Genomic DNA, 25124 nt, shown 5'->3' with positions numbered 1-25124 from the left:
AGAAAAACAGTTCACATTAATCCTTCGTGTTCAAAGAGAAAGTGAAAGGGGTTTTTTAGTCATATATATATAGTTTTCAATACTGATGGTAATGTACATCATTTTTTTAGGAGTGGTCTCAACAATTCACGCCGTTAAATTATAATGTAACAATATTTACATATATAAAGGACTTATTTCTTTATAAAAAAATTTGGCACACTCTACTATACCGCTGTAATGATGATATTAATTGCTACTGGATTCCTCAAGGCAGCCATTTTTCTTTGGAGTACAATGGGTCATCGACAAATACCGTTTGGTTTCGTTCTTATGGGCGAGTTATTTGTGTAATAAGGTGTACCTGTTAAACGAATTTTCATAGTAGATGTTCCATGACGCCTAGATCCGTTACTAGCCATTGCTAGAAATCGAGATCATGATATATTTTCTGTCATTTTCATCCCCATTCATTAAACAGAAAGCAAAATATTGTATGCAAATGAGTCTGAAACTGACAACTTCCGGTAGCGACAAAGAGGCCTTACAAGGATTACTGTCGCCAAAGATAAGTGGGGTTATTGTGGGGGGAATTAGAAAGTCTTGCGTCCGGTATTTAACAAAAACAACTGTATCATAAAGTGTATTCAAATCCAAATTAAACCATGCCATAGATTATGCTTCTTTTATCGACAACTTATCTGGTTTTATAAAATGACATATTTATATTTTTAACCAGGGACTGACTTTCTATACTAGTATAGAAAGTCCCTGTTTTAACGAAGTGACTTAAAATTTTTGATATAATGTAATGGTGTTAAATGAATTATACATGTCTACAGTGGCGGATTCATGGGACAATTACGGGATACACCCCCACAAAAAATGATAGGGAAAAAAATCTCCCTGAGTTTTTTGCTGCAACTATGACATTTTTTTATCGACTCGCTACGCTCGGCAGTATTTTTTCAATGTTTGCAAGTACCGTTCCCGTGTCCACGGACCCTGAAGCCTCCCCTAGTCTATGCTCTATTACAATAATTTTCATGGAATGCGTGTCACAGTAAATTATCTTAACTTCATAGAAGTTTGGTGACTGATATTGAGTACACTTACGATAGACAATATTCTCCAGTCCTATTAATGAAGTATAATTGCTGTGAATGACGTAGAACTTTTGTTACATTCATGCTTGATTATCTGCATCAAGTACGAGGAGGTTTGTGACAGCTGTCAAGTCCATACTCCATCTAGTAGAGCACCGTCTGCTTAGTGTCTGTTGCAGCTCACAACCGGCAATATTTATTTCATATATACATTTTCCAGCAAATATAAATAAATTACAGGAAAAAGAAACGTTATGATGATAACAAATTTGAAAATAGGATAAAATGAGAGGACATTTCCACATCTCTGGAGTAGCAACCCTAACATGCTTTTTATAATCTATATCAGTCAGTTTGTTCTGGGACTAATATATATATAAAATGTTTTAGTCACATGAGTCATGTTTGTCATAATAATGTTTTACGAAACATATTGAAAGCTTTTTTAAAGGATCGTATTTTTATAAACGTATATGACTCCCCAACCTGGGGACCTAACTTGTAAATAAATATCCCATCGTATCTTATCATGGCTTATAGTTAATTTCTTTATATCTATTTCCTTGTCCTTTTTCTATTTATTTTGCCGGATACTGTATGCATTCTTATGTAACAGATAAACTTTTACTCACATAATTGCTCAATTTTACTTTTTTAGTCATGATCAAACAAATAAAGATAGTAGCAAGGGCAAATTTTAGTTCAAATTTGAAAATTTCATCTTTTTCCTAAACTTTCTTTTCGTGTGCTTTTAGTGTAAGTTTTTTGTAGTTACCGATCGTTGTAAACATAATTATTTGCATTTTGGATGCTTTATGTTTGAAATGTTTGTCAATATCCCGACCCAAAATAAAATTCAGAGGCGATTTTTTTTTGGGGGGGGGGGGGGGTAGGCGCCCTTATGAACCAAATCTATAGTTAATCCCGACTTTTTACCTGTTCCACTTCAAACTTTAGGCCAGCCCCCTCCTCCCCCCTTTTTCATTTTTTTCCTAAACTTTCTTTTCGTGTGCTTTTAGTGTAAGTTATTTGTAGTTACCGATCGTTGTAAAAATAATTATTTGCATTTTGGAAGCTTTATGTTTGAAATGTTTGTCAATATCCCGACCCAAAATGAAATTCAGAGGCGATTTTAATTTTTTTTTTTTTGGCACTGGCTACGGTTACATAGAAAAGTAACAATAATAAAAATATTATTGTTACATTGGAGACTAATTGCCGGAATGCAGGGTTGGGCAAGGAACCGATTTATTACGAATGTAACGATAATAATTGATTCTACGGTTACATTGCGTTATTGTTTAATTAATGCACTTCCGAATGTACGCTGGGACTAGAAATATATATATATATTATTTAAAATAAGACTTTTATTTGAATTTTACAATAATGCATACATTTTTTTTTAGAATTTACAATGACAGACAGTTTCTTCAAATCCAGTATGTTGTTTTTGGGAGTATGTTTTAGTTCGTCGGATTTTTGAGAAACCAATTTAAACAGCCATCTCAAACGAGTGATGCAACAATGTGCACGTATGTATTGCATTAGGGACTTTCTATACTAACATAGAAAGTCCCTGATTGCATACTATTCAATTCTATTCTGCACTTTCCCTTTTTGAAAGATAAAGAAACTATCGACGTCTGTCATGCTTCAGGAGAAAATATTTTTTTTACTCTTGCGATGTTTATATTTTTGTCCAATATTTTTGTTGTAAGCATGTGAGGTTGTACCGGGTAATTTGATTTCATTGCCGTCCATTACTGATTTTGTGTTCACCTCCGATTTCAATATCCAACTTAACATAGCTGAAAAAACCTTAAAAATAGAAGTCAATTGTGGAAGCAATTGATGTTTGGATCAGAGTTTTCAATTTCAGTCCAGATATTTCGTGATCGTAATTTCAATCTTATTGGCGAAAAAACTATAAAAGGTTTAAGTTTGATAAATCTATATTTATAGCTACCGTACATTTGGAAGTGCATTAATCATAACAATTACGCAATGTAACCGCAGAAACAATTATTATTGTTACATTCGTAATTAATCGGATCCTTACCCAACCCTGTACTCCGGCAATTAGTCTCCAATGTAACAATAATATTTTTATTATTGTTACATTTCCATGTAACCGTAGCCAGTGCCTTTTTTTTTTGGGGGGGGGGGGGGGCGCCCTTATGAACCAAATCTATAGTTAATCCCGACTTTTTACCTGTTCCACTTCAAACTTTAGGCCAGCCCCCCTCCCTTTTCATCTTTTTCCTAAACTTTCTTTCCGTGTGCTTTTAGTGTAAGTTTTTTGTAGTTACCGATCGTTGTAAAAATAATTATTTGCATTTTGGATGCTTTATGTTTGAAATGTTTGTCAATATCCCGAACCCAAATATAATTCAGAGGCGATTTTATTTTTTGGGGGGTTGGGGAGGCGCCCTTATGAACTATATCTATAGTTAATCCCGACTTTTTACCTGTTCCACTCCAAACTTTATCTAGATTGGGGGCCAGCCCTCCCCCCCTTTTTTTTTCAAATCCTGAACCCGCATCTGAAATTTCGTAGCTTCGAGTAGCTTTACCGCTGTATGATGTACAATACGGTGTTATGTAGCTCTCCATCAAAAAGGAAAGACCTGTCAGTATCCGATTGAAATTCAGATCGTAACTCGCTTACTTGTCGGAGCTCACTTATGAGCGTAACGAAATCAGAGATCTATATTCTAATTAGATTGGGACTATCAATACCTGATGCAGTAATCAGTTAAATTGAACTATATAAATAAGATATTCCAGCATTGAAAATATGATCCTGAAAATAACCAGATAAAAAGCGGAGTTACGGCATTTTTTTCATATCGTTTTGAGTGCTTTTGGTATAGATTTTTCTACATTATTTTCAAAGTACATCCAAGCAGAGAGAACAAAATATGTGTTTCAGGTTAAGAAAAAAATGTCACACGCTTTAATAATTCTTAAAAATTGATAATTGAGACAGACTGGTCGAATAGTGCGCGAACTTTTTAAGTAAACAGACTCCGGGTGGAATAGCAAATTACCTATTCGAATATATAAATATGAAAGTACAAACACGTCTTCAATAAGTCAGATAACAGTATGATGATTGTAATACTCTCTTGAATGCACTCTTACAACAAATTTTATGATTGAAGGCCACTTAATTGCTATCCTAAATTTGAATTCAAGTGTAAAACTAAAAAACGTATGATGAAGGTCAAACAATACTTTTACATATAAACCCAATTTCACGAAAGTGCTTATATTCAGCCAGATCCATAACAGTCAAAGTTAAGTGCATTTGTCCTTTTTCTTTTAACTCCCATAGACACATCTTTTCATCATGGTACACGGTATATTTCTGTACATCTTTTCACCATTGAACATGGTATCTGACTGTAATCCTTCACCATTGCACAAGGTATCTGACTAAATCTTTTTACCATGCTCACGCATTTGTTTGCACCTGTCCTAAGTCAGGAATCTGATGTTCAGTAGTTGTCGTTTGTTGATGTGGTTCATAAGTGTTTCTCGTTTCTCGTTTTTTATATTGATTAGACCGTTGGTTTTCCCGTTTGAATGGTTTTACACTAGTAATTTTTGGGGCCCTTTATAGCTTACTGTTCGGTGTGAGCCAAGGCTCCGTGTTGAAGACCGTACTGTGACCTATAATGGTTTACTTTTATAAATTTTGACTTGGATGGAGAGTTGTCTCATTGGCACTCATACCACATCTTCTTATATCTATTCACGGTATATGATATTATTTTATCAGGGCACTTAAGAGTAAATGCCTGTTCAACTTTTCACCATGGCACACGGTATATGACTGTTTATCTGTTTACCATGGCACTAGAGTATACGACTGTTCATCTTTACACCAAAGCACACGGTATCTGACTACATCTTTTCACTTTAGCACACGGTATACGACTGTTCATCTTTTTACCATGGCACTAGAGTATGACTGTAATCTTTTCACCATAGTACACCGTATCTCAGACTAAATCTTTTTACCATGGCACACGGTATATGACTATTCATCTATTACCATGGCACTGGAGTATATGACTCTATATCTTTTCACCATGGCATACTGTATCTGACTACATCTTACCACCATGGCATATAGTATCTGACTACATCTTACCACCATGGCTTACAGTATGACTGTACGAGTGTTTCTTTAGTTGCCATGGTAACAAGGTTGTATCAGAAAAGGAGGCTTTTGCATAGGTGTAACAATATTATCCTATAGACTGAGGAAGGTTGTAAAACAAAACAATTATAATGTGAATCACATTTTATGTCTAATATGGACTTTTGGTAAGGCTGGAATATCATCACAAAAAGATGTTTTTTAATTGGAAGAAATCTAAATCATCTGCCAATAAAATCTATTCATTATCTTACGATGCAGTAGATTGGTTATTGATATTGCAAGATGGTTGTACAGTTACTTGTAGGTAGTGAACTACATCGACTTTTCTCGTTGGCAATAGCACCCTTGACAAATAAAAGCTATATGCGATTTATAAATGAAAATGAAAAGTGATGTTGAAATAAGGATTGTTAAAGTGTTTCATGTTATCGGTACAAACCAACTTAAATTTCTTAGAACCAAATTGGTAATCGTGTCCCAACTTCCTCGTTTTGTAGTTGATGTTTCCCGACAAACCTTTCGGTCAAATTAGTTTTAAAAACCTACTTAGTTGAATAAGTGTTTAATTGGTTATGGTTATGAATATGCATGAAATATTTGCCACTCGACATTCAGAAAATTGAACTAAACTTCAAACTGATACGCACAATTATTCATCTTTTGTATACGACACTTACAATGTCCTATTAAAGTTTCAGAGTAGTGTTCTTCTCGATCTAATTTTGAATTTATTTAAATTCTATGTTTTTTTTACAACTATTCAAAGCATGCGTCTCTGTTCTGTATATATTACTAGAAAGCAATTCACTACTGTGCATACAGTATCTAGGACTGCCGGTGTGTACATAATATTTTGCTTAGTAGTTTAAAAGAAGGAAATGGGAAATAGAATATTGACCATGATTCAATCAAAACATTTGAAAACTGTTCGCAAGTCAAAGAAATTACAAAAATGAATTCTATAAAGTTTGTTTTAAGTTAGTCCAGAGATTAAGGTCCTAACGGATAAGCATTATTGACCCTTGAAGACATGATGAAATTGATTTGATAAGATGCAAATAACAATTAAATTTAAGTGAGGACCAACCAAAGAATATTACATTCAAACAAGGACTAACAACGGAATATTACTGCCAAAAGGGTTAATTTTTGCCAGTAGTTTCGAAAAGGCTGTCAACGTAAAGAAAACCAAAGACAAATGACGGAAACTTGACAACAACTTACACTGGGCCTTTAGATCTTAAATACGTTCAATTTTCTCCAAATTCTATTTGCAAATATTACACTAATTTGGTCAAACATAGATGTGTGTTTTACTGTTGGTTATACAAATCTATGAGTAAAAACATTACAAACATGAATGCTGTATTGTTTGTTTCAACTTCGTCCAGTACTATTACTACCATTAAAGGTCACTATAGTTTTAGTCTATGCTTCAATGCTTTACTTCTTCAAATCTGCCAGTCAGAATACATCTTGCAATCGTTGCATACGCTACATAACATATAGTTAACCTATCGCTTATAGTATATGAGAAACGGACTTGCTCTGATTTTTGAAGCACGAAACTGAGGTCAAGATTAGATGAACTCTGTCAGACAGACATGTTCACCTTGCAATCATATGCATTCCATAATCCAAATATAGTTAATAAAATTGAGAATGGAAATGGGGAATGTGTCAAAGAGACAGCAACCCGACCAATTGCTTATATGATCTGAGTAATGGACCTAACCACGAAAACATTACATTGAACAATGAACAATTTCTATTAGTAGATATTGGAATTTCAATTTGTACTAGGAGGATTCTGGATCCTACTAAATTCTAAATTGTAATGCAATATGTACATCTATAAATAATATGTAGGTGCTATTACTACAAACATTCCTTCATGATGCATACAGCAAAACAGATATGTAATTCTGAAGATTCTGATATTACTCAAATGTTTTGTGGGCATTTGTCTGTCTGCCATTTTTGTTATCTTCTTGTCTCTTGGCTTGTACACCTATGGTCACTTTCTTGTTAGTCTCTTAGCTTGTACATCTACATTCATGTTCTTGTCGCTTGGCTTGTACACCTATGGTTACGTTATTGTAAGTCTCTTTGGTCAAACATCTATGGTAATGTTCTCTGATGAAAGTCTCCCAACTTGTAAACCTATGGCAGAGTTCTTGTAAATCTCTTGGTTTGAACACCTATAGTCATGATCTTGTAAGTCTGTTGCTGTGTACACCTATGGTCATGTTCTTGTAAGGCTGTTGCTGTGTACACCTATGGTCATGTTCTTGTAAGTCTCTTGGTTTGAATACCTATGGTCATGTTCTTGTAAGTCTCTTGGTTTGAATACCTATGGTCATGTTCTTGTGAGTCTCCAGTCTTGTACATCTATGGTCATGTTCTTGTAAGTCTCTTGATTTGTACACCTATTGTCCTGTTCTTGTGAGTCTCTAGTCTTGTACATCTATGGTCATGCTCTTGTAAGTCTCTAGTCTTGTACATCTATGGTCATGTTCTTGTAAGTCTCTTGATAAGTACACCTATGGTCATGTTCTTGTAAGTCTCTTGGTTTACACACCTATTGTCATGTTCTTGTGAGTCTCTTGGTTTACACACCTATGGCCATGTTCTTGTATGTCTTTAGTCTTGTACAACTTTGTTAATGTTCTTGTAAGTCTCTTGGTTCTATTGTCATTGTCTTGTAAGACTCTTAGGTCGTACAGCTATGGTCATGTTCTTTCTGAGGTGTCATTAAAAACTGTTATGGAATCAGTGTGAATAGGACAAGAGAAAAAAGGGGAGTGACTATGTTTGTTGCAATCTCGGCTGACATAGCCAATAGATGCATTTGGGGCATTTAGATTATATAAAACAGTTTATAGCTATTGTCTTTTGACAGGACAATCATTTTCATCAGTAGCATTAAAAATATGCTACTTAGTGTAGAAATCTAAATAAAAGAAGATGTTGGGTATACATCAATGAGATAGTAACTCCTGAGGACCAAGTACAACCTTCAACAATAGACAAAAATTAAATGCCAATAAGTCATTTCAAGATCTACATCAACTCAAATATAGAAAATTTGTGAAGTACTATTTATTATCTGCAATCAACATAAAAAAAAACCAACAAAATTATTCATACACCACTGAAAAAAACCAACTGAAGGTGTTTCCGACCTTATTAGTGGAGAACCAACAAATGCTAATTCTAAATTCTGTGGTTTGAACCAGCAGGGAATTGAACCCACAACCTCCAACACTCAAGGTGTGAAATAAACAAATGGCAAAATGAAACCAGTATTTTTTATTCTAGATCACTGGAATAACATAAAGAACTCAGTTTATTAACAAAAATTAGTTCAGAAAAATAATGAACTCCATATATTATATAAATATTATAGACAATAAAACATTGATAAAAGTAAAACAAGTAAATGATAAATATAATTGTATCATACAATACTGTACTTTTGACTAGAATTCATACACAAAGGCCACGGGCTGTCATGAAGGTAGGCAAAACTTTGGGTAATTTTCTTTGCAGAATTTCAATAATAGAAAAAGTTCAAGAAACATGTTAGTTTTGCTTCAAACTATACAGTTACTTATAAATTTGTGGAAAATTGACAAAAACTAAAAACCTTACCATCTTGATACTTATAATGCATGTTCATGCATTTCAAAAAATGAAAAAAAGTTTAAGATTCTTTAAGAAATAATAGGGGAGGGATGAGAGTCACAAACCTGTTTAACCCCACCACATTCTTTATGTGCCAGTTCCAAGTCAGGAGCCTGTACAGTAGTTATCGTTGGTTCATCTCTGTCAAAATTGTTTTCTGTAAATTGTTTTGTTACATATTAGGCTGTTAGTTTTCTTGTTTGAATTGTTCGACATTTTCATGTTGTGGCCTTTGATAGCTGATTATACAGTATGGGTTTTACTCATTGTTGAAGGCCGTACAGTTGCCTATAGTTGCTTACATCCATTTCAATGGAACTCTTGTAGATAGTTGTCTCATTTGCAATCATACCACATCTCATTATTTTTATATACATTATATCAAGTTTCATTAAAATAGCAATTAGATTTTTCTGACTGGTCAACATAATCTTTAATTCCTTCAGCTATGGTAAGCATTTCTTCATGGTTCACAAATGTAAAGACATGTCTTCATGTTACCTAATATAGGCAAAATTGTGCTTTGTATTAGTGTATAGCTGTCATACAACTATCATTACAACCATCAGGATCATATCTGAAATTCAGCTGAATAAAAATAACCATAAACTGGTACACAGCAGGGGAGGATCCAGGATTTTGGAAAGTGGGGGCGTAGCCGATTAAATTTTTTGGACCTTTTTTGGCTAAAAAACCATAAAATAAGTGTAAAATGCATTTTATAGTTAAAGTGTAGGGGTTGGACATTTTTGGTGCCGTATTCTCTCCATCAATTGTCTATTATAAAATGATTGGATGGATCCAAAGCTATGTACTAATTAATATATTTGATGTGGGATTTGTCAGTAAAAAATGGACATGGAAAATTCTCGTTTGTTGTATGGTTAGTTAGCATAACCTCACAGATTTCTTGTTGTAAACAAGATATACGGCTTTTCAATGAAATTTACAATACGACCGACACGAAGAAAGACAGACAAGCAATGTTTATCCAAATGTTTCACCCAGAGACATATATACGTATATATGTCTCTGTTTCACCCAACAAGGGAAGTGAGGGGTTCCAAATCAACCAAAGGCTAAGAATGAGTCGGAAATGACAATGAAGTTGTGAATGACGGTCGACACATGGTGACATATAGGCCACACCCAGCAGGCAGGTTGCAGTCGGGCATTGAAAAAAGTATTCAGTATATCAGTTCGGCGAAACAGACATGGGATTCACATGCAACCCCTCAAAAAAAAATTACACCAGTTTTTTTATTCATCAGGTTCATTTTAATGCTAAATAATTCTGTTGAAAATATTTTTTTCTCATAGCAAAAAAGTGGACAAGATTATTGTTTTCAATCCAGATACGGCCAGAATTTTTGTTTAAGGCAAAAATCAGAGTCAGAATTTTTTCTCTAAAATATCTCAGACTGCCCCCTCAAATCAAATGGTCCGTACCTTAGACTTAAAATCTATATCTAGAGCTTACTGACTGGGGATCACTATTCAGCAATGTTATTAATGGGCTGGGGCGTGTGGGGTTAAACATGTAGGTAAATAATATTGCTGTGGATTTTTTTTTTTCATGAGAGTGTAATAGAGTATTACTTTCTGCTGGGTGGAATTGTGAAATAGAAGTCAATACGTTCAACTTCTTGCTCAATACTTTGTTGCTTTGAAGGCGTCATCCTCAGCTTAAGCAATGTGTTACTGTAATTTGAATTTCAAAATGTCTTAGTGACGTTTTTTCGACGTACTGGTCAACTCCACCGTAGCGAATCACATGACTTTGACATAATCAATAATATATTACAGTAAATACGAGCGAAAAATATCTTTATAAGTAAAGAATTGTCGCATAAAAATTAAATACGCGGCAAATGGCAAAGTTCACGAAGTCTAGTCTGATTAATCATTTTACAAAAAAAAAAAAAAAAAAAAGTGCAAGCAAAAGGGGGGGCGTACGCCCTCTACGCCCCCCTCTGGATCCGCCACTGACAGTATCTTCTTAGTACCAAAATGGCCTTAAGTTATTGGATCAATATTACATCCCTAATCAACATCACAAAAAAAACTAAAAAACCTGGTATATTTAGACTTTTTTCCTGGTTTGTACCCACAATCAAGTCCAATTAGATTTATTTTATATTTTGTCACCTTTCCTATTTGATGCCAACTTTATAGTTCCTGTCTGAACTTTCCCAATTGCTGTAGTGTTGATACAGCTATCCAATTTAAACTGATGTTATCCTGCTACAGATCAGAGTTATCGCTTGATGAGATCACATAGACAATTGCATGGCAGTTGATTTCTCACAATTTCCCTGGAGTGATGTATGTACATGTATTGCTCTCACTAGGAATATGCATTTAGAAATGAGTGATTCAAATGTTGATGTGTTGTGTCATTTAATTCTCTCCTTTTTAAACAATTATCTGAAATAAATTATTTGAAAATGAATTACTAATCATCGAGAGCTAATTACAACTATTAAAAAAAATTGAGTTGATATGAAAAGTGCAAATACATGTATTTAGCACAATAATTTTATTCCACCTCTTTTTTTTTGTATTAAAAACCCTCTGATTTCTTTGTTTCGCATATTTTGAAAACAAAATTACTTTTTATTGTATAACTAGATGTATACAGAATTTAAACAATCATATGAATATCTATGGACCATCTCTGTGAAGTGAAACCTGTGACTTTTTTTTTAAATGTACTCTTAGCAAACATACAATTTCTCTAAAGTGTGGATTCCATAAATCTTTTCTGGGAATGCTTGTATAGTTAACAATGATATAGCATAGCTATTCACAATACATCATAAGTAAAGTCTGAGGTATTACCTATGCTCTATATAATTTTTAAGTAATTTTGGTAACATCAATTGATCAACATTCATTAGTCCTGCTTGCCCCAGCTGTCTTCTTATGACTTGTCGAGTTAAATACGTCAATTTGGGAACTGTATCTGCAAAAAATAATATGAAAACCTAAATAATAAGTGTGGGTAAAAGTTGACAGATACATGTAGTACAATGATTTCATTAATATACATAGCAGATCCACTTATTCTATATATCAGGTCATTTTTAACATCAGAGGTGCTATGAAATAGTCACATTTTTTCTTTTCATAACCATGTAAAATAAATTTAAATGAAATGTTTGTGTAGGGTAAATTTTATAGACTACCACAAACATGTAAAAAATTATACACATGCTAAAATCTCTCGATATATGATTTTCAAAATATAAATAATTTTTGTAGTATCATTAATGAAATTTTCCTCATGCATTTAAAACAACATTTATACATGCTGACTGCATGGAAACAGTAAACAACATTTATACATGCTGACTGCATGGAAACAGTAAAACAACATTTATACATGCTGACTGCATGGAAACAGTAAAACAACATTTACACATGCTGACTGCATGGAAACAGTAAAACAACATTTATACATGCTGACTGCATGGAAACAGTAAAACAACATTTATACATGCTGACTGCATGGAAACAGTAAAACAACATTTACACATGCTGACTGCATGGAAACAGTAAAACAACATTTACACATGCTGACTGCATGGAAACAGTAAAACAACATTTACACATGCTGACTGCATGGAAACAGTAAACAACATTTACACATGCTGACTGCATGGAAACAGTAAAACAACATTTACACATGCTGACTGCATGGAAACAGTAAAACAACATTTATACATGCTGACTGCATGGAAACAGTAAAACAACATTTATACATGCTGACTGCATGGAAACAGTAAAAGTTATTGGTATCATTATGGATTCAATGGTTTCTGAAAAAAAGCTGTTAAATTTGAAAACAATGAAAATCAATAATTGCTTTTTCCCTTCAGACAGCCATTTTTCATCTCCCTTTATGGAAAAAGGCAATTGACAGAAGACCTTTCATACATTTATAAACCATGTTTATTTCAAGATAGAAAATTATTTTCAAAGGAGAAGATAAAGTATAATTTCCCATAGGGTTCAATAGGAACCTATCAAGCATCAAAACAACTATGTATAACTATGTTACTGTGAATGATTAGCATCAAATGAGAGAATTGTAAGTCTTCCAATTGGCGCCATAAATCTTAAACTTAATCAATGAAACATTTGGTAGAATGATGTAATATTCCCCTGGATGCATCCTTTAACACAATTATATGATTGTAGGTAACAGAATGTCTGAGAAATATCTGAGAAATGAACGTTGGACACAAAATTCAATCTAAATCAAGGAAACATGAAATATAGGTCATTGACCTACTTTTGGTGGAAAAGTTGCATGATGATAATTTTTTCATCAAATCATATTTGTAGACGTATTTCTGATAATTTAAAGCTTTTTGACTAAATTAATTAGATGCAAACCGCTGAAATTTAAGAAAATAACTTTGAATAGACCGATCAATGTCCGGTTCAAAATAGTTTACCTGTCACCTGAACAGGTAAATTTCAGCTGTTCGACAACTAATTAGCCTTGATTAAAATGAGAAGGTATTAAAGTAGGTATTGTTTTGATAGTACTTAATGATCATGTCACTTTTATGACCGGAAATGTGTGGTTGTTAAAGGCAAAAGATTGGGTCAAAAAGATCACGAATTATGTTAAAATGACCATCTCTTAAGAAAACCTTGAAAACTAAAAAGTAGATGACCGTTTAATGCTTTGTCCAGCCTGACTTTTACCGGACATAATACAAATGTTCGGAATATATGACCGTTTTGGAAGCCTTGGTTGCATCCTTACATCATATATCTTTTCTTTTTTTCAGATGATATCTCTCGGAGGTTTAACGAACATTTTTGTTTATTTTTGCCAAGCCATATATATATGTGTCCTTTATTTTGAAATAAATTGCTTCGCCAAGCGCAGCTGGATACGACCGCAGAGGTCCAATCCTGAACAGTTGGGGCAAAAATGGACACAATATTTGCGCTTGATACAGGTCTGAATTTGGGTTGTAATTCAATATTTGACACATAATAGGTTTCTGACACAGAATAACTGTAGTCAAAAAACTTAGAATTGGTTAAATGATTTGAATTTATATTCAATTTTTCACTTTTGTGCAATACACTATGCTGTTGGGAATTGACCCCCCCCCCCCTTTTTTTTGATTTCTGAAATCTGGAGGAGAAAATATTGTCCCCCCCCACCACCAATTTTTGTTTACCCCCCCCATTTTTTTTTAACCTCCTCCCCTCCCTTTTTCCAAAAAAAATTTCTTTCCCTCAGTCATGGTCATAATTTCAATTCAAATGTCCAATGGAGTTTGCAACCATAATAACCCATTTAAATACATCATAAAAGTCTTAAAATAGAAAATGACATACATAATCATAGCTAAAAATTAATTTACCTTAATCAGCATTTTTAAAATTATTAAAATAGTAACTTCTAATAAATTGCTTCGCCGAGCACAGTTGGATACAGAGGTCTAACCCTGAACAGTTGGGGCAAAAATAGACACAATATTCGCGCTTGATACGGGTCTGAATTCGGATTGTAATTAAATATTTGACACATAATAGGTTTCTGACACAGAATAACTGTAGTCAAAGAACTTAGAATTGGTTATATGATTTGAATTTATATTCAATTTTTTGCTTTTGTGCAATACACTGTGCCTGTGCGAATTGCCCCCCCCCCCAAAAAAAAATAAAAAATAAAAATTAACCCTTTTTTTTTTGCTTTTGTGCAATACACTATGCTGTTGCGTATTGACCCCCCCCCCCCCCCCCCCCCCGCAAAAAAAAAAAGAAGATCCCTCCACCTTTTTTTTGCAAAAAAAAAAAAATTTGTGAAGAAATTTTGTTTAATTTCTGAAATCTGAAATGAGAAAAAATTGCCCCTCCCCCCCCCCCCCCCCCCAAATTTCTTTTTTACCTCCCCCCCCCTTTTTCCAAAAAAAATCTCAATTCAAATTACCAATGGAGTTTGCAACCATCATTACCCATTTAAATACATCATAAAAGTCTTAAATAGATAATTTAAAAGCAGTGTAAGGGAGGTATTCCAACATTGTACAACATTGTACAATTTTGTTTTTGGATTACCTCCCTTACACTGCTTTTAAATTGTCCATTAACCAGGAAACCCTTGTTTTTCCCCATTTTTTGCCCCTAATTCCTGAACGGTTTGAACCATAACCCCCCAAAGCCAATCCTAACCATCCCTTTGTGGTATGGAAACTTGTGGTATAATTTCAGAGAGATCCATACACTTAAACACAAGTTATTGTCTGGAAGTTACAATAATGCTTATTTTTGGCCCCTAATTTCTTAACTGTTGGTACCATAACCCCCGTAATCAATCCCAACCTTCCTTTTGTGGTATTGAACCTTGTGGTAAAATTTCATAGAGATCCATTCACTTTAACTAAAGTTATTGTGCGAAAACCTATGTGTCTACGGAAGATGAAGACAACGTCATACCAATATACGACCGCAAAAATTTTTTGCGGTCGTATAAAAATGAATTGACAGCTAATCACCTCAAGACATTACAAAAATTCTTTATACATAATTTAAAAGCAGTGTAAGGGAGGTAATTCAAAGTTGTGTTTTAATTACCTCCCTTACACTGTAATTTGTACTCAAGTAATTGTCCATTAACCAAGACACCCTTGTTTTTTCTCACTTTTTTGCCCCTAATTCCTAAACGGTTTGAGCCATAACCCCCCAAAGCCAATCCTAACCATCCCTTTGTGGTATGGAAACTTGTGGTATAATTTCAGATAGATCCATACACTGTTCCACAAGTTATTGTCATGAAACTAGAAAAATGCTTATTTGGGCCCCTTTTTGGCCCCTTATTCCTAAACTGTTGGGACCATAACCCCCAAAATCAATTCCAACCTTCCTTTTGTGGTTATAAACCTTATGATTAAATTTCATAGATTTCTATTTACTAATACTAAAGTTATTGTCCGGAAACCAAATGTCTTCGGATGACAACGACGTGATACCAATATACGACTGCAAAATTTTTTGCGGTCGTATAAAAAAATTAGATCTTGATTTTTAATTACATTCGTTTTAAAATATGGGAAAAATGTTAAAACCAATCATTTGCAATAGACAAACATATGTTTATGACACCAATTATATTTGATGAAAAAAAATGTACTATTTTTTACTTTGACTCACTCATCCAGTATAACAACAGTTCTTTTGATGGATTTGTTGAACTTGAAATAAGATCAATTGCATGTAGACCTTTATTATTCCTAGCATAAACATCAGCACCATATTCCAACAGCAAACCTAAGGAATCTATGTCTTGTTTTATGGCTGCCTCATGTAGTGGTGTACTATGAGTTTTTACAGCATTAACATTGGCACCTAGATAATATAACAAACCACTTGTTCATTAACATTGGCACCTAGATAATATAACAAACCACTTATTTCTATTGAAAGATAGCCTACCAGTAAACAAATTCAACATCTGCATATGAATTTTAATTCTGAACCCATTCTGTTAAAAATATATTGCAATATTACCTTTTGTTAAAATGTCTATTTTCTATTTTGGTACTGGAAGATTTACATTGAGTGTAAACTCCTTAAGTCTGCAAGATTTATTACAATATGTGAATATAAAGTTTCATGATAACTTTTGTAAAAACAAGAATATGTCCATAGTACACGGATGCCCCACTCGCACTATCATTTTCTATGTTCAGTGGACTGTGAAATTTGGGTCAAAACTCTAATTTGGCATTAAAATTAGAAAGATCACATCATAGGAAACATGTGCACTACGTTTCAAGTTGATTTGACTCCAACTTCATCAGAAACTATCTTGACCAAAAACTTTAACCTGAAGCGGGACAGACGGACGGACGAAAAGACGCACAGACAAAAAAACATAATGCCCCTAGGTGGGGCATAAAAATTCAACAAGAAGTCACACGTTGTTGTGTTAGGTATATCCCCACTCATAATTCAAAGTACTGGAAAAAAGGAAGTGGGAGTCTGACAGATTTGAAAAGCACTCATACATCACAACTCATCGTATCTTTCAATGTTTCGACCTAGGGGGGACATATTTGTAGATCTTGTCTTGTTGATTATTCTTTGTATATAAAGTTTCTCCCTTTCTATTATAGTTTTTCAGATATTAGGCAAACATAAAAAAAATTAGTAAAATTCTTCATTTAAGGGCAATAACTCATATAAGAAGTCGTCTGACAGTTTTGAAGTAATACAACAATATGTAGATCTCATCATTCTGAACATTTTTGCAAAAGTCAGATTTTCTCTATTCATAGCAGATTTTAAGATAATAGACAAAACTTGCATTTTACCCCTATGTTCTATTTTTAGCCATGTCGGCCGTATAGGTTGGTAGAAATGATTCACAGAAAAAGGGGGAGAAAATATTTCAACAATCAAATGATTTTTAAATTTTTAAATTTGAATTTAAAAAAGAAATTTGACAATGAGTGAACACAAGAGTGCACACGCTGAAATGTCTCACCTGTTTTACTGACCATTGATTTTATGAGTAAAGTCTTAAAGATAAAAGTTTGACTACAAGTATCACATACACTTAACATTTTTAAAAATCCATGACAATGAGGTCAAGGTCAGATAAAAACTGTCACACAGACATGTACACCTTACAATCATTCCATACACCAATTAAAGTTGACCCATTGTTTAAGGTAATTGAAAAACAGACCAAAACACAAAAACTAAACATTGACCAATGAACCATTAAAATGAGGTTAAGGTCAGATGATACTGGCTAGACAGGCATGTACACCTTACAATCATTCTATACACCAATAATAGTTGACCCATTGCTATTAGTATTTGAAAAACAGACCGAAACACAAAAACTAAACATTGACCTATGAACCATGAAAATGAGGTCAAGGTCAGATGAAACTGGCCTGACAAACATGTACACCTTACAATCATTCCATAAACCAAATGTAGTTGACCTATTGCTTACAGTACTTGAAAAACAGACCAAAACACCAAAAATTAACAATGACCAATGAACCATGAAAATGAGGTCAAGGTCTGATGAAACCAGCCAGTCTTACATTTGTACATGTACCCCTTACAATCATTCCATACACCACATATAGTTGACCTGCTGCTTGTAGTATCTGAGAAACAGACCTAATCACATAACTTTAACCTTGATCACTGATCCATGAATTGAGGTTTAGGTCAGGTAAACCCTGTCTGACAGACATGTAGACATTGCAAGGAACCCATTTACCAAATATAGTTATCCTGTTATAAACTCTAATTTTTTTTCAAGTAGTCACTGAACCATGAAAATGAGGTCAAGGACAATGGGCATATGACACGGAAACTTAGTAACATAAGGTATCTGCATACAAGGTATGAAGCATCCAGGTCTACTGAGGTCTTCTACCTTCTGAAATATAAAGCTTTATACAAACAGTTTATGCCGCCGCCGGAAAGTAATACCTATGTCTTGCATTCTGCGACTTTTGTCACAGGCGAGACAATAAAAACTAAAGAAAGAAATGAATCTTTTATCAATTCAGCTATTTTAACAATAAACCTGCTCTGAGTAAAACTTCTGCACTATTGATAAATCCCTGGTTGGCTGTAATATGCAATGCAGTACCATAATGACAGTCTGAGGCATTTAGATTTGCACCAGCTTTTGATAAAATCTCCATACATTCCCACTGATCTGCAATATAGCAAGTGAAGATTATTCATGATTTACTATGTTTTTATCAATTTCACATGTAGTCTAGGGATGATAAGAATTTTATTAATAGACTAGGAAAACAGCACACCTTCTTCCTAAGTCTCCCTATGTTGGCAATTTCTTTCAGCTTTTCAACAAAATGTTCTAAGGACATTAATAATGAATATTTAACAAACTACTCCTTTTGTATGTACATGCTGGAAGTTGTGACAAGGAAGTCAAGTATATTAGGTTTGATAACAAATGGTTAGTCATAAAATCATCTAAATAAAGCCATGATAAGCAGATAAATAAAATGTTGTACAAATTTCATATTCTTGTATCTCAGCAATTTATATTTTTGGGAAACACAATGTACTTCAAAATAACAACGTCAGGCCATGCAATAAAGATTGTTGGTTTCCCATAACCCTTTTTGGTCTGTTTTTACCCTCCGTGTCAATACTTTTTTTAATAGATGAAAAAAAGAGCAAGACTCTTTTAAGACAATTATCAATGACGCTTTGATTGTCTGATTATTTCTTTAAAAAGTTTCATTTGTCATTCTTAAAGTTTAAAATAGGTTATATCACAATATATGTGGAGATATAATGTCAAACAAGTTCTTTTTCAAGAATTTCCTGTCAGTGAATTCTCTGTAGAGCAAAACTGCATGTCCCTCTTTTGATTTTTTGAGAGAAAAAAAAAGAAAAGAAAAGAAAAAGTTTTCCTGTCTGCTGACCTTTTAATATTTTATTTTATTAGGGGAAACCAACATTCAATTTTCAATGGCCTTAGACAATAAAATTAATACCAAAAGGGATTTTTTTATCAACAGTAAATGTTCAAGAAACTTGCATGTCTATATTGCAATTAATTTACAAAAGAAATTCATATGTAACAGGATCCTTTTTTATTCAAAATAAAGATTGTTTAATTAAACAATTTTTTTTAACATATTATTTGTGGATGTTAAAATAGTTAAAGCTATTTTCAACTACATTATTGTGTTAGAACACATTACCTCTAAGAGCTGCCTCATGTAATGGTGATGACAATAATAATACTGGATTTACACTAGCTCCATTAGCTATAAGTAATTTTACACAGTTTATATGACCACTGGATGCTGCATCACATAGTGGTGTGGCTCCATCTATATTTCTAGCATTTACCTATGGAAATAATTACAATCAATATGCTTTAAAAAAGTGATAAAATAGCAGAAAATTACACATGTAATTCCATATAAAAGTAAGAAGATGTGGCATTATTGACAATTAGACAACTATTCAACACGGAACAAAGATTTAACCCATTATAGGTCAGCATATGGCCTTCAATCATTTTTTGTCAATGGTGAGCTAATCCAATACATATGGAAAGTTAAATATTGACCCTGAATAGCAGAAAGTGGCATACTGTGGATTCATTATTATTCGTTGGATATAAATTTTCGTGGATTTCGTTGGTACAGGTGAACCACGAAATTAAATGTTCAACGAATAACAAATTTTCCATAGGCTTGTATGCAGACTTCGTCAAAACCACGAAATTAAATATCAACGAACATGTAAGTTTTCCTTAATCCACGAAAATTGGTACCCACGAAAATAAATGAATCCACAGTAATTTAAAAAAGGTAACTAAAAGTCTGATTTAGCTAGATAACATTAAATGAATAATGAGCTGCGCCATGAGCACATGATATGCCCATCGCTTTTTCAAAGAATTAAGTTCCATAACTCCTCAATATCATATCAGAAATTTATAAAAAAACGAAAGGGAGGTTATTTTTATAGATATAAACCAGTCACCAAAGTTTCAAGAAAACTGCTCAAAGCACTTTTAAGGTATTGTCTGAAAACTGGAAAATCCCCCCTTTTTATGAATAAAATCCCATAACTTGGAAACGAAAAATCTAAAATTTATGAAAATCGAAAGGGAGCTTACGTCAATAGATATAAATAATTCAACAAAGTTTCATGAAAACTGCTCAAAGCATTTTTGAGTTATTGTCCAAAAACTGGGAAATCCCCCTTTTTTAATGAATAAAACCCCATAACTTGGAAACATAAAATCTAAAATTTATAAAAATCAAAAGGGAGTTCATGTCTATAGATATAAACAATTCACAAAAGTTTTATGCAAATTGGTTAAAGTGTTTTTGAGTTATCATCCGAAAACTAGAAAATCCCCTTTTTTAATGAATAAAACCCCATAACTCGGAAACATAAAATTTGAAATTTATAAAAATCGAAAGGGAGCTCACATCAATTGATATTCACACTTCACCAAAGTTTCATGCAAATTGGTTAAAGCGTTTTTGAGTTATTGTCCGACTTATTGACAACGGCCAGACAGACGGACGGCCAACGGTATACCATAATACATCCAGTAAACATGCGTTTAAAATTAATAATAACAGATGGCAACCAATGACAACAACTGAACTACATATACAGGCTCCTGCCTTGAGACAAAGAATTGCAAACACCAATTATATTGTATTGTTGTAGTTCGTACACAATTGTTTAATAGTTTGAAAAAAAAAAAATATATATATATTAAACCTGGGAGATGTATCTAGTATGACTGTCACAGTGACAACTATCCATCAAAGGATGAGATACTGTACATATATGCTTCAACATGTTTAAAGTTAAAAAGGAACACAAAAGATTCAGAGTATATTACCTCTGCACCATTTTCTAACAGTATTTTGACACATTGAAACCTTCCATGAAAACACGCCTCATGTAATGGTTTGACCAAATCTGGGTCACTGTGATTTACACTAAAGTCTTGTTGTATAAGGGAAATAACTCTTTCTATGTTACCTTCCCTGGCTGCAGTATGCAGGGGGTATTGATGACGAGAATCCAGGATTTTTGTCTGAAAAATAAATCAAATCATTTAGTAATACAACCAACTAAGGATAGTTTTTCTCTCTTGCATCCACAAAAAGCACTATTTGCTTCCTGTGGCATCAACATTCTTCATATAACCTTTTATTTTCAGCACATAGTTTTGACAACTGTCTCTGTTAGCAATTATGTTGACTGTCTTTCTACCACTTATGTTTTTTTAATTTTCCCCTTAGGATAGCAAAACAACATTTTTGTACATTAAAGTCCCAGCTGTCTGAAATAAATAATAGGACAAAAAAACGCAGAACACTTTTAAAAAAGTCATGAGGGCTTTATTAAAATTAAAAAGGTATCAACAGCTAAAATTTCAATCTAGCATAGTAGGTAATGAGTATTGCTATGAGAAATTTCTTAGCAGAAGATACCAAGGGGACATTGAAAACTCATAAACCGAAGAGAAACTGATGTCATGGAAAAAAGTAAGAGGATAAAAAGTCATACACATGTACAAGTCCAAAACACCATTTCTAAATTTAAGGGCAGAAATATTTTCTTTTATAATTTCATATTTATCTTAAAGATGACTATATACATGTATATCAGTAATATTCATTAAGATTTAATCATTCAGACAAAAGCACCATTTTCTTGCAGTATATGAAAGTAATCATATCAAAAATTAATTATTCAAACAAAATAATTATTTTTTGCATCGTTAATTACTGCTTACATATACAGTAAATAGTGAATTTGGAAATAAGGATTATGTTCAGACAGTTATAACAGTTTGAATTTAGTAAAAAAAAAAATCAAAATAACGAGAAAAATAAATCACTGCATCATAATTAAGTGCATGAACCATCCATGAGTAATTGTTTACCCTAAATAGTTATACATATCAAAAACAACAAATTGCATTCTTTGGCTTCATGTTAACAGTTTGACCAATTTAGACAGTATGGCAATATAATAAATTTTTAGGAGCATTATCTATAAATCTTATCAAGAAATTTTTCACATTTGTCTTTGTCTTTCTGTTTGTCTTAGAGTTGCTGGAACATCACTTTCTCAAATTAATACACTTTAAATTAAGAGTCTTAAAAATTCGAACTTATAAATTCGAATATTATTTCTCATATATATATCTTTGATGTATTGCATTTGGAATTGATCCCTGAATGGTCTGAAAGATTCATACTGGTCTTTCATATAACCCAGTATTGCCCAATTTTAACCAGTAAAATCCATTAAAACCTTGCTTTTCCCTGTATTTCCCACTGGATTTGGCAATACTCATAAAACCCTGCTTTTCAAGAACCCTGTAAACAAGCATTACATTTGCTAATCTGTTAGTTTTTGATTATCTTTTTACCCCAAATATCCAAAATCAAAACACAAATTTTCAGCAGCATCTTGAAAACTATTGTCTTGAGTATAAGATAAGATAATCTTTAGATCAGACTCAAAAAGGTCCATATATATATAGACATGAAACAAAATAATCTATTTAAACAGAATACAATGTTAAAATATTTACAGTATTAACTATAATTAAAAATTTAGATATAACTCATTGTACCAAACTCTTAACAATCATGACAATGTTGAAGAGTACAATAAATCACTTCTGATTATAATACATGTATATTTACAATTAAATCCACAAATATATTTTTGTACATATAGTTAGCTACTGGCATCTCATCAAAAGTGCTTAGGACACTTCAGAGTGTATAAAAGACAGCGTTAATTTTTGCATTGAGAACTTGAAAATAAACATCGCTGTATTAACATGATTATCAAGCAGAGAAACATATTCAGGTAACATTTTGAATTGAGTTATCTTTCTTTGGCCATAATTGGGTAAAACAGGAGGATTCATACAGCATGTACTATTTTTGATAAAAAACTGAGTTTGTAAAGTTTATATAGTAAATTGGATATTTGAGTATATATTATTAATAAACTGCTTTATACAGACCAAGGATTTGTATAGTAAGATCTTACTTTACAAATCATTGTACAGACATACATAAATCTGTATTAAAACGGGATAAGTAAGTAAGTAAAACTTTGATTCGGCATATTGACAAACATACTACAACATAAGATCTAATGAGCTTTTCATCGAATATAAAAACATATGCAATAACGAATAAAACAAGGCATGCAGCATGCAAAAATTATAAACAGTAATAAAACAGCACCACATTTAAATCGTAAATTGTTCTAAAGGTTTGCTGTCTTCGACCCCTTCCTCAGGTAAAACCGGCCTCGTATAAATGAAATAAGAAAAAAAAAACTGATTTTCCTTGACTATAACATATTTACTTACTACGTTTTTAAAAGTTTGTTCTGTTTGTTTTTGCACTGTAACCGGATATTTTAAAGGTATTGGAATAAACAAAGTCAACAACGGTTTGATATTTCCGCACAAATACAGTGCTCAATAATCTGGTTCTCTACTAACTACCACACTTTGTTCATTGAATGAAGCGTTAAATACAGGCGGATTCCAGTGTATTCCGAAACCGCCCAGCACGCTGTCGTCGTGACATTAAATTCTTGGTATCTGCGGTCTCTCTGGAATATTCGATTAACGGATATTACATTATAAATTGTTTAAACAAGTATATGAGTGTCACCAGAGACATATAATACAATATGTTTCTGTTGTCACTTACCAGCTCTTCACACAAAACAAAATTCATGTTGAAACTTGAAAGAGATACTTTGTCAAAATGTTTCATAATATCTTGTTTACAATTTTTTTTCAGTATTTGCCATCTTGCGGAACTGTGGAATTTTTTCAAAACCACATGTGTATGAAAATGTGGACAATGAACTCTGTTTACAGAAAGAATTGTCTATTAGTGTGTCATCTCAATTATACTACTGCCAGTTACATGTGTCTAGCTTTAAAAGACCAACATTGAAAAGCTCTGATAGATCCAGACATATGCCTTTACTTATAAAATTATTGCTCAGTAATCAGATTGAAACCAATCCAAAACCAAATAACTGAGACGAATCTGGCTACCCATGTTCTATCTACTTCAGCCCTCTGGGTATGTCCAAATTGTGATACCCCCAACCATTCCAGAACAATTTTTCAGTCCATTTTACCAACAGGAAATTCAGTGTTAACAACAAACTCATTTTCATGTTTATCCCAAACTGACAGTTCAGCTTTTTCAGTCAGTCTTAATGATAACACAGATAATATTGGAAATCCAGTAGCTACGTCCTATCCCGACAAAACCAGTAGCCGCTAGCGACAAAAATAAATAAAATAATAAATAGGCAAAGAAGTTGTAAAAACAAAGTGGCCCAAATAGAAAATTTAATAACATCATCTAAACCTGATATTATAATTGGAAATGAGACTTGGTTAAACAAGTATCTCATGTCCTCTGAAATATTTCCTACTCTACTATTTGAGGACGTATTCCGTAGATACCGAGAATGTAAATAAGGCGGTGGAGTTTTAATAGCTATTTTAAAAAGGGTATCGTATGCCAACAAATTTACTGTAGCAAAAATGTAGAGCTGATTGCAGCACAAATAAATATGACAGATACAAAGTC

At 33.1% G+C, this 25124-nt stretch overlaps 2 protein-coding genes across 2 annotated transcripts in view; both read right to left on the bottom strand.

Annotated features, from left to right (window-relative positions):
• The window catches only part of LOC127707405 (E3 ubiquitin-protein ligase SMURF2-like), a 48152-nt gene extending 47665 nt beyond the window's left edge, over window positions 1-487 (bottom strand). Inside the window, exon 1 of the mRNA XM_052211890.1 lies at window positions 344-487. Within this exon, the coding sequence (XP_052067850.1) occupies window positions 344-401 (58 nt within the window). The 5' untranslated portion in view covers window positions 402-487. The remainder of the gene's footprint in view (window positions 1-343) is intronic.
• An 8069-nt stretch (window positions 488-8556) lies between these two features.
• Window positions 8557-23938, bottom strand: LOC127709582 (ankyrin repeat and SOCS box protein 13-like; the record flags this gene model as incomplete). The annotated part of the gene is made up of 7 exons (XM_052215184.1): window positions 8557-11373; window positions 11788-11911; window positions 16129-16323; window positions 18533-18667; window positions 19692-19842; window positions 21365-21562; window positions 23873-23938. Coding segments are annotated over 7 exons (873 nt in total), but the record flags the coding sequence as incomplete, so codon positions are not given.
• Between the last annotated feature and the right edge of the window lie 1186 nt (window positions 23939-25124).

Source organism: Mytilus californianus, unplaced genomic scaffold, assembly GCF_021869535.1.
Source record: "Mytilus californianus isolate M0D057914Y unplaced genomic scaffold, xbMytCali1.0.p SCAF_7, whole genome shotgun sequence".
In the NCBI taxonomy this organism is placed as follows: domain Eukaryota; kingdom Metazoa; phylum Mollusca; class Bivalvia; order Mytilida; family Mytilidae; genus Mytilus; species Mytilus californianus.
The sequence above is the reverse complement of the archived record's forward strand: the minus strand, read 5'-3'. Positions and strand labels throughout refer to the sequence as shown.